The sequence below is a fragment of the Arachis duranensis genome, chromosome 10, assembly GCF_000817695.3.
Source record: "Arachis duranensis cultivar V14167 chromosome 10, aradu.V14167.gnm2.J7QH, whole genome shotgun sequence".
In the NCBI taxonomy this organism is placed as follows: Eukaryota; Viridiplantae; Streptophyta; class Magnoliopsida; order Fabales; family Fabaceae; genus Arachis; species Arachis duranensis.
In genome coordinates this window covers 92980046-92991612 of record NC_029781.3, presented here as the reverse complement: position 1 = coordinate 92991612, position 11567 = coordinate 92980046, and the positions used below count along the sequence as shown (strand labels likewise).

Here is an 11567-nt window from a genome sequence, read left to right as displayed (position 1 = left end):
ACGATCATCTGTAGTTGAGCCGAGTCACTGAATGATTCTTCTTCTACACTAACGTGAAATCTATTAAAATTGTGTCAGAATACACCTGAAGCATTGAATAGAAACGCAACCTCTATTTTTTGAGAACTTGCATAGTTGCAGATTTTTCTTTTTTTTCCTGCCTTTTTTTTCTTGAATACAATATTAAAGGGCTTTTTTTCTTAAAAAAAATATATACAGAATCAGAACCAGAAGATGGTGACACAAGAATTAAGCAAACGGAAATAGAAATAGAAATTACATGCTATCATTGGGTTTGTTTACACTGCTTTGTTTCGTTTGTGTTTGAAACACATGATCGTTTTCACTTTCCAAGTTCACCTCCGGCATTCTAAGGACAAAACAAACATCATTCGGTATAAGTAGACTATTTAATTATATCAGGATCTACGAAATTTTATCAAATAAAGGATCTTACATTTTGGATGAATCATAGTAAGCTTCCGTCGAGGGGATCCTAGCTTTTGGTATGTCTGCCCTTTTTTCCTTCATCCTGGGAAAGCAAAAACTATCATCAACAACAAGAACACCTTAAAATCGGCAATATACACCCAAATTCAACATACCCTTGTGTAGTCTTTTCATTTGTTTTTTTTTTTATTCTCTAAAAAATTCTTGTATTTCTTTAGTTTTAACATCAGTTCTGATAGTACATACAAAATAATATGTTAACAAATAAAATTTTGATGAAAAAGAGTAAGATAGCTTTTCTTAGATAGTATCTTGCACCAATAACTTTTGTTGATAGTGAGCCAAGTCTTTCCATCATTGTTTTACTAACAAAGCCATGTTAAAAGTTTCAAAATTCTTGGATTCCAGTCCTCCATTCAATTTGTTAATGCATAGTATATCCTAATTTATTCAGTGAATTTTTTTCTTCATCTTTGCTTTTTCAATAGAACTTTCTAATTATGGAGTCTAGATGTTGGCATAGACTCACTGAAATCTAAAACATCCTATAATGTAAGTTGGAATTGATTGAGCAATCGCTTTGATCAATGTTTCTATCTCTACTCAGGACAGACATTTCTCTTTCCAACTTTTTAGCTTCTTTCAAACTCTCTCCTGAATGAATTTAAAAACCTCTTTCTTGGATTGTCCTACCAATGTAGGAAGTCCCAAGTATTTAGAGTGTTGACTCACTGTCTTTATCCCTAATCAATCTTAGACGACATTTATCTAGTAATTGGCACATTTTGACTAGACGCAATTTCTGATTTCTCTAGATTGATTCTTTGTCCCGAAGCTATTTAGTATTGGATAAGAGTCTGTTTTACTCCCAATATGTCTTGGTCTGTTGCTCTCGTGAATAGAATGCTAGGATTTAAGATTTTGGCATGAAACATGTTAATGTGGTGTTCTAGTGTCTCTATCTATCTTTCTTATTAACCTCTTTTTTTGTAAAAAAAAATATTTATGTTAATAATAAAATTACTAATAAATTATATATGTTAAAATTTGTTACATATTTAGCGATTCTAGCATCTCTCTTCATTTATAGAAAATATTATATATTAGTTATGAAATCTATTAATAATAGATGATCAACTATAGTGGAATTAGAATGTGTTGCATTCTCCAATACTGTTTGTCTAATAGAGCAAGGTTTTGAGCCTTAAAGACTTTAAAACCAAGATCTCCTTCTTTTCTTGGGCAGGTCATAATGTCCCAGCTGATCCAAGCCAGTCGCCTTTCATTTTCTTTTTGACCCCACTAGAATTGAGTCAGTAAGGAGTGAACATCAGAGATTAGACTGTCTGGTAATCTGAAGCAGGAGAGAGTGTAAATCAGGATGGCCTTCTCAATTGCCTTTAATAAAACTAATCTTCCCCCAGCAAACAATAGGTTACGCTTCCAACCTTGAATTCTTTTTTGTATCTTCTCCTTAACCATGTTAAAAGTGTCTATCTTTGATCTATTAACAATAGATGGCAGCCCAAGATATTTATCTTAAGCTCCCATCTGTGAAATATTTAAGAAAGCAACCAGACAAGCACGAGAGTCAAGAGGAGTGTTATGACTGAAAAAAACTGTAGACTTGCCAAGATTAACTTTCTGACCGCTGAAGCACTCATACGTAGTTAATAAATCAAGGATATTTCCACAAACAATTGAATTACCCTTACAAAAAAGAATAGAGTCATCTGCAAATAGAAGATGATTGACCTTAGGACAACGCCTGTTAATTTCAATGCCCTTAATGAGACTGTTTTGTTCTACTTTGTGTACCAAGAAAGAGAGACCTTCTGCATAAAATAAGAAAAGATAAGGAGAAAGAGGATCTCCTTGGCAGAGACCACTTTGTGGTTTGAAAAAATCATAGGGTTGTCCTTCCACAATCACAGAATAAGAAACAATCGTCACTAGTTCACGAATCCGAATAATCCAAAGGGGATCAAATCCTATTTTCTCTAACATAAACCACAAAAAGTTTCACTCTACTATATCGTAGGCCTTACTCATATCCAATTTGAGGGCCATCTCATATTCCAAACCTTGTTTTTCGTCCTTGAGGTAATGTATACATTCATGGACAATTAAGATATTATCAGAGATCAGTCGTCTTGTAATAAAAGCACTCTGAGAAGGGCTGATAAGTTTATGCATCATTCCTTGAAGTCTGTGAACTATGAATTTAGAAATAATTTTATAAACTACAGGAGAAAGGCTAATTGGTCTCACCTGGTATCTTTAGCATCTAGGACTTTTGGGATCAGACAAAATTTATGCGTGGTAGAACCTTTTCAATATGCCACCTATTGTAAAGAATCCGATAGCTGTCTGAAACACATCACCACTGACGATGTCCCAATAATGTTGAAAGAATTTAGCTGTTATCCCATCATCTCTTGGGGCACTCTGAGGGTCACTGAAAGTAGCCCATTTGACTTCCTCTATAGTAACCGAACGTCTAAGCCTCCGGTTCATGGAAGTTGTAACCTTAGCCTCGAAGTCAATGAATAGTGGGCTTGAATCATTGTGACAAAAGGAGAAAAAAATATCTCTAAAATAATATTCAGCCACTGCTGCTATATCAGCATTTGAAGAAAGTAATTCGCCATGGTTTTCGGTCAAGTGCCAGATTTTATTCCGACGAGTGTGGTTACGAAATTTCTGGTGAAAGTAACTAGTATTTTGATCTCCCGCCTGAAGCCATCTGATCCTAGACTTCTCCTACCAATATAATTCTTCATTATGGAGAGCCTTTTCTAGTTTGCTTTCTAAATCTGAGATGATATTACCTCCATGGATCCCTGTTGTCTAAAGCTCCTCTAATTGAGATTGAAGAGAATCAATTTCCTCTTTAGAGTTCATTCTATTAGACTGCTGCCATAAGACAAGAATGTGTTGACACTTCTTCAATTTTTGAAATAAAATAAATACGGAGCTTTCTTCTATTCTCTCCCTCCATATCTCATTCACAATATGTCTTACCTCATCATTAGAGTACCACCATTCTTGAAATTTGAATTACCGTTTAGTTCTCTCTGTTCTCGAGCTTAAATCAGTGAGAAGAGGAGCATGATCAGAACCTGATTCAGAAAGTCGAAGAATAGTAGTATTAGGAAATAGTTGTTGCCACTCAGAACCAACTAGCATACGGTCAAGCCATTTCTAAATTAAATCTGGACCAGACCTCCGATTTGACCATGTAAATGGTCTGTCTACTATTTCAATATCCATTAGAGAGCTGTCATCAATAAACGAATTAAAGGCTTCGATAGAAGCTGCTAACTTCACTACCCTGCCCACTTTTTCATTTTAGTTAGAAATAGCATTAAAATCACCCATGATTATCACTCATCCTTGAAATGCTTGAATAATAGGTTGAAGAGCCTCATACTGTACCAGCCTACCTTGATCATGAGATGTCAAATGAACTCCAGTAATACCCCAAAAAATATTAGTGCTCACTTCTATCATCGAGGCCACAATGTAAAAGCTGTTATAACTAATAATCTGAACATTGCATCTCTCCTTCCATGCCAAAGCAAGGCCACCGGAAATTCCTGATGGATCTGCAATGAACCAATCTTTGAAACTGCAATATTTAAGCTTTGCTTTCACTTGTCGAGGTTGGTTTTTTGTTTCACAGAGAAAAACAACATCGGGAGAGTAGGATTTACGTCAGGAGTCTCTCCAAATCCCGACAATTCCAAACTAGTATTTTCATGGCTCCATGGGTGCTATTTGAAGGCTGGCACCCTCCACTATCATAGCATCATTAGAGTATTCCTCAAAATAGATTTTTTTCATATTTTCAACATTCTCCTTACCTCTATTTCTCCACTTACTTCCAGAAAAAGATTTTTACTGCCAAACTTTTTAAATTATGGCTCCTTCTTCCTTGTTTTACTTTTGTATTGGTGCTAGACTGCAACCACTTCTCAAGGGGGAATGGTGTCTTATTCCCAACAAGTGGTATCAGAGCAATAAAATAGACACAATCACAACACAAGAATTTAATGTGAAAACTCCAATTACCGGAGTAAAAAACCACGGCCATTGTCAAATGACAACCAGAGAATATCACTATGTGAAAATTGTTACAACACATAGACTTCTTTCTCTCTAACACCGGCACCCCAGTACACCCACACTCTCTCAAAGCAAATATCTAATTACACCTTACAACACTCTCTAATCAAAGAGTACAGAGGAAAAGAAAAATCAGATACAAGCTTAAAGTGTTTCCGGAAAAGAAAAGTCAGATACAAGCTTTAAGTGTTTCTGACTGGTGTAAAAAATATGGAGAACTTAGCCTCATATTTATAGCCTAGGCCACCCACTCCATTTGCTATCCTAAGCAACGTGTGACTAATTCAACCAAATCCTAACAATCTCCACTTTGATTGAAATAGTCACACATATTCAGTTTTCATTGTCAACACCGACAATTCTTTGCTGCCATTGTCTATACCGACAATCATAGTTCATAGAACTATCATACTCCACCATGAAAGTATACTCACTTGGAATTAGACCATTCCAAGCATTTTGCCTTGGTACAAATCGAAACCTTGCTGAAAATTCATGGTGCAACTTCCAAATTGGCTTTTCTTGGAAGTTCTTCAGCCATCGACCTAACTCCGCCACACACCTTGCATCTTAACGCCAACCAATGCCCGTGTGCAATTGTGGACCCGATTGCCACAACTCATCCTTATCCATGGCAGTCCAGTAATACCATGAGGATACTTTTTGTCTTCTAGAGAACATCATCTTCTCTCATAGAGAGAGCAACCAGAGATCTTCTCCTTCAACGCCTTGTGCAAACCTGATTGTATCAACACATCCTTGACTTGTATTTGCCACAAGCCAAAATTGATTCTTCCATCAAATTTCTCTATTTCAAGCTTCACAGCACTTGAATATCCTGACATTGTTGCAACCGTATACTGGAATAGTATAACTCAACTGTAGACCGTGCACTAGGAAGGGTCCCCAGGAAAGAGAGGTGGGTTACAATGGACACACTTAAATACCAGGTCTTTCCTTAGCCAGAACCTTTCCAAACTGCACTCTCACAGTGTCACACTGCCTTCCAGCAACAACAACAACAACCAAAGATCAACCTCAAGCTACAGGACAAAATTCTTTTCTGATGTGGAAGGTCAGACTAGGCTGCAACCACAGAGCATACTAAGAATAAATCTCACCGAACCGAAGCTTTGATACCACTTGTTGGGAATAAGACACCATTCCCCCTTGAGAAAACACCTTTGACAGAGAAATAAAATAGACACAATCACAACACAAGAATTTAACGTGGAAACTCCAATTACCGGAGAAAAAACCACGGCCGTTGTCAAATGACAACCAGAGAATATCACTATGTGAAAATTGTTACAACACATAGACTTATTTCTCTCTAACACCGGCACCCCAGTACACCCACACTCTCTCAAAGCAAATATCTAATTACACCTCACAACACTCTCTAATCAAAGAGTACAGAGGAAAAGAAAAATCAGATACAAGCTTAAAGTGTTTCCGACTGGTGCAAAAACAAATGGAGAACTTAGCCTCATATTTATAGCCTAGGCCACCCACTCTATTTGCTATCCTAAGTAATGTGGGACTAATTCAACAAAATCCTAACAACAACAACTTGATTTAAAATGTTCATTTGGAGAGGAGATAGCAATTAAAAATACAAAAATTTTGGATGAAATTAAAATATAAATAAGATTATAGATTTAGATGAGCGTAGATGAGGTGAAAAAAGAAAAAAATTGATATATGTTGAGTGAGATTGATTAGAAGAAAGAAGAAAAAATCCTAATAAAGCGCTATAAAAACTCTAACAAAGCACATTAAAAATCCCATTAGAAGAACACTAAAAATAAATTGATGATAACTATAGTGAATTTTTAATAATTTAAATATTCTACATCAGATCTTTTCATAATTACGTTGATTTTTTCGGTGTTGATTGTTTTGACTTTTTTTAAATATGAAATTATGTTTTATTTTTCATTTACGGTTATTTACGTAAATATTTCTTTTTTGAAGATACGAAATTATAAAAGTTACTTTTATAAATTTAAAATTTTTATATGATCAAAATATGATAATACATTCAATAATAGTGCAGCACTATTGAGTTAAAACATAAGTACTATTTTACGCTTTAGTGTTTGACTTAAAAATTTATTTTGTAAAAAATAAATGTAAATGTCCATTTTGTTAAAATCAAAATTTTTAAGTTCTAAAATAATTATTTATCCAATTTTTTAAAATATATAATTCCGAAGGTCTCAAGTCTCAACACCCAAGTAATTCCAAAAGCTCAGCATCCAAAATATGGAGGTGCATCAAGCTCAGAACCAAACTAGTAGAACAAAAAGAATATCATATCCTAAATTAATCCCCATATTCTCTAGCTATCATAAAACCTAATAATTTATTCTAGTTTGTATTTCGTCTTCCACCCCTTAAATTGTTTCATGTGTCCTAAATCTTGATCACTTTGAGTGGCAATGGCACAATGAGTGGACCGCAGTCCACCCCCAAAAAGTAGCAATAAGAATAGACAACCAATTTGGAAGTGGCTCAAAGCATGACTTTTTAGTGGACACATTCTCAGCGTACAAATACATCAAGTTATTCTCCCTAATCTATCATGCGCATCCCATGCCACTAACAAGTTACAAGTTAGGACCCTCAATTGGGTTCGCATATTTTTTCAGACCCCATATATTTCTTTATCAATTCACTTTAAATTTTGGTGGCTATTGACCCCATTTTTTTATGTAATAATAAAACTAATAATAAATAGCGATTCTACATATATTTGACCAATTAATCACGCATCTAATTTACCTTCACACACATTGATATAGATACGGGATACGATACGAGATATGTTGACACATAAATTTTAAAATTTTATAAGATACGAGAACATACATATATATAAAATATAAAATATTTTGTAGATCAATTTCGCTACATTATTAATAATATTTTTATCAATTTTTGTCAACTCTTGTTTATAATTATGTTTAATAAAAGTGTTTTTGTGGATGTGTCTAATAAAAATATCTTTCTATTAATACACAATAAAACACAGCAAATATACGTATCGAACGAATGTCAATAAATATCGTGTCTAAAATATATCCAATATATAGACACGACAATTCAACGAAGTATATCTACTACATAAAATTTCTCCCCCTCTTTGATTTTTTCTTCCCTCTTAAATATGTAAATAACAGGAATCAATTGTGAGGACAAATCTGATTGTCAAACAGAAAATAAAAGCAAAAAATCCAAAGAATGTTTAAAAAGGATTCAATTAACATATATTAATTTAACAACCTAATTATGAAACAGAAAATAAGAACACATATTAATTAAGGTAATTAATAACAAAGATTTTTATAAAAAACAAAATTTATATTTCTAATATATTTGTTATGTATTTAATTATTTATAAAAAAATTAAAATTTTTTATGAATAATAATTTTATCGTGTATTCTTAGAATATGTATAATAATTTTTTTTGCTGCTTATAAAATTTTTTAATTTGACAAATTAAAAATTAATTTATTATAAACTTAAATTTTATTTAAAAATATAATAAATAAATTATTATATAAAATAAGATTTGAACCCAATATTTATTTAAATGGATAAACAAACTAACGATGTAATGTATCAGAACTAAATCATGTATGGACACCAAAATAACTAAATCATGTATTATTATACTCATCTGATTTTCTTACCTTTTAATGTATAGAGTTTTTTAAGAAAAAAAATATATATATTAAATACAGTCAATGTAACATTTATTACTTATTATTCAGTCCACAATCGTGCTATTACATGTTTGACCCGTCTCTTATACGACTCTATATATTTATTTTATTGCAATAAACTAATAATATTATTTGAATTATATAATAATAAAAATATAAAATATAAAATTAATATATGAAGTGGATATCACAAAGCAAATGAGTAAAACCTAAAAATATTGAGAAAATTTTTAAAATTTTAATTACAACATAAATATTTTTGAAATTAAAAAAATATATATTAATTTGTTATTCTTTTTCTGTCGAGTAATTTTTTGCGGTAGAAGTAATCTAACACATCCTTTTCATATTAGAATAGAGAAAATTAAGTAATTTTAATTTTAGCATTAAACACTTGATGAAACAGATATTATTTAATTTTAATGATCATATGTTTTTGGAGTATAAAATGCTTTATGATTATTAAAGTTAAATAACTTTATTTTATCAAGTATTTAGTGTTAAAATTAAAACAACGCAATGACGTTATTTTATTTATTTAATACTATATTTTCAATCTCAAAAACTTTTATGATATAAATAAAATTTAAAAAAAAATTCGTACAAATTAATATAAAAAGTTACTTTAGAGTTTAGAGTTTAACTTCAAAGCAAATGTTCAACGCCATTCAACAGAAAATATGAAGAAAGGGAAAAAAAAAACATTGACGCGTTAAATTGGAAGCTAATCCAAAATCTACCAATGATTCAATATAATCAGGGTTAAAATATGCGATGAATTAGATGCTAATTTTTTTATTATTTACATACATAATAGCATATGTAAGCATGTTTTATTATTTTGATTTGTTGCTTTCCAACATACTACAAGATTTGACTTATCACTCCATTCAAACCACACAGGCTCACAGCTCTCAATTTCACAAACTCTAGCTGGTCATGAAAGGTGACTATTTTTGCGAAGATAATGTTATAAATTGTTGTGATTAAATATATTTAATTAATTATAATCTAAAAATTTATAATATTATCTTCGCGTAAATATATCTTAAAAAAAAAAACTGTATGACATAGTTTAAATCGTCCTTCTACGATGGCGGCGGCGGTGGTGCTTGTCACTCACCGATCGGTGATCCAACCACACTGTTTCAAAACAAAGAAGCTTTCAGATTTTTATTGAAAAAAAAACATATAATTCATACTATTTGTAATTTAACACATTAAAATAATTAAAAAAAAGTCAAAAACTGATGTGTATTAAGAATAAATGAATAATACAGAATATATATATTTAGAAAAAAAATGAGACCTCAAAAAAATTCAGAGGAGACTGATCGTTTAAGTAACTGTCTCTGAGGGGTGAAGAACGGAGCAGGCACGTGACTCGCACGTGGAGACCTAACAGGGATTTCACTAACCTGCTTCCCATTACTATCGTAGTAAATTACACCCGAGAAATCCAACGGCTCACACTTGTCCCCCATCAAGATCGCTTTTTGCCACACGCCACCATCTCCCCACTCCCCTCCACTCTTATTATTCTTCTTCTGAATAAACGACAGCGTTTTGCTGCTTAAGCTGTTAAGTAACTTCTTCGGCCGCGCTACCAGCGCCGCCGCCGGCGATGACTTCGGCGATGACCTCAGCACGATTTTCCAGTCGTCTACCGGCTTCGGCTCCGACTCTGCCGCCGCCTTCAGCTTCTTTGGAAGCCGGCTTGCTCGCTTCGCTAGCATGGCAAAAACCGCCGCTACGGCCACGGCGAAGTTGCGCTTGTGCGAGTCGCGAGTTGGAACCCCCACGACCATGGTGATCTATGGTTTTGTTTTTGGTTGTGTTTGGAGCTTTGGAGGTTGATGGCTATGAAGGAAATGATCAAAAGGAATTGGCGATTCGGTATTTATAGGTGACACTGACATAGAGTCTTATTTTGAGTTGACTGTCTCCATTTTTTCCTTTTTCTTGGTTTTGTATTAAACAACGTAATTAAGAATTATGAGTGCAATAAGCTACCCTGAATTGATATTTCACTCGTCTAATTAATTAAATATTTTAATTTCATCCGTTATATGGAGTAATTTTTATATCCAATTAGGTTAGTCAAGTGGTTAATATTTTTTTTAAATAAACATTGAGAGTTGAATTTTAATTTTTGCACAACAAAAAAAATATAAAGTAATTTATTAATTAACTATAAATTTTGCAATGAAATTTAGATTTATAATACAAAATGAAAGATATTGTGAAAAATAAAAAGATATAAATACTATTACTTTATGATAAAAATAAAGATATAATTATCTTCGTATGTGAAGTTAATAATTTAATTAACGCGGTTCTCATTTCCTACTCAATCAACTAATTATTATTAATTATCATACATGTTATTATTTTCTCCATCTCCCCAAAACATTCTCTCAATTATTTATTTCTAATTCAAATCATCATTGGCACTAGAGACACATGCTATCAAATTATTATTTATATTAAAATTAATTATTAATATATATTTTATACTAATTTTTAATAGATAATTTTAATATATATATAGTCACGGAACATAATCGATTTTTTAATATACTAAAAGATGATATACAAATATTATTTTGAGGGAAGATATTTCTACTTTTAAATTTAATGTTGTCATTATCTTTTGTGTAACCTTCTTAAAATTATCCTCTATTTCAATTAATTTATTTTCCATATAATAATAAATAAAAAATCTTTATAAAAATAATATATAATGAAAAAGACTTTATGAATTAAGAAATAATAATATCCATACTATGTGTTTCTTAATAAATTAAACAATAAGTTGGAGTGGAAGACGCAGCAGCGCAAGTGGAAATTGGGAATCATCCAACGTCGATGCTGCATTTGTGCACCAAGCACCATGCGGTGGTGAAGCATCAACCATGCAATGCGCTTGAAGTAGGATATTATTAATTTCTTCAATTTTTCAAACAAAAAAAGCTAATTAATAATCATTCATTTACTCCTCTTATTGTTTTCTTATGCATCTTTTTATATTACCGCTTATTACACTGATCAAGATCATCATATTTGTAAAAGATGAAAATTAAATTCAATTATGTTACATATGCGTAAAAATAAATCATCAAATCAAATATATGTATTTATATATATAATAATTAATTTTGTAGCTAAATTTTTTATACACATATTATTTTTGTTTTTTAAAATATTATTGACAAAATATTATATTTTATTTTGGCTAATTTCTTATCAAATAAATC

General features: G+C 31.9%; 1 protein-coding gene across 2 annotated transcripts; it reads right to left on the bottom strand.

The window, feature by feature from the left end:
* Positions 1-9066: 9066 nt before the first annotated feature.
* On the bottom strand, positions 9067-10233 carry LOC107470865 (uncharacterized). Of its 2 annotated transcripts, none has more exons than XM_021132909.2 (2): positions 9729-10233; positions 9067-9453 (listed from the first exon to the last, which is right to left on the bottom strand). In XM_021132909.2, exons 1-2 carry the CDS (start codon positions 10116-10118, stop codon positions 9430-9432), a joined length of 414 nt encoding a protein of 137 aa, XP_020988568.1. In that variant the 5' UTR covers positions 10119-10233; the 3' UTR covers positions 9067-9429. The 2 variants fall into 2 exon arrangements, with proteins under 2 accessions (XP_020988568.1, XP_015945774.1); XM_016090288.3 differs by having other exon boundaries at positions 9620-10204.
* Between the last annotated feature and the right edge of the window lie 1334 nt (positions 10234-11567).

What these genes read in the sequence shown, in the direction of transcription:
- LOC107470865 (XM_016090288.3), bottom strand. Translation starts at nt 10,118, where the DNA reads ATGGTCGTGGGGGTTCCAACTCGCGACTCGCACAAGCGCAACTTCGCC.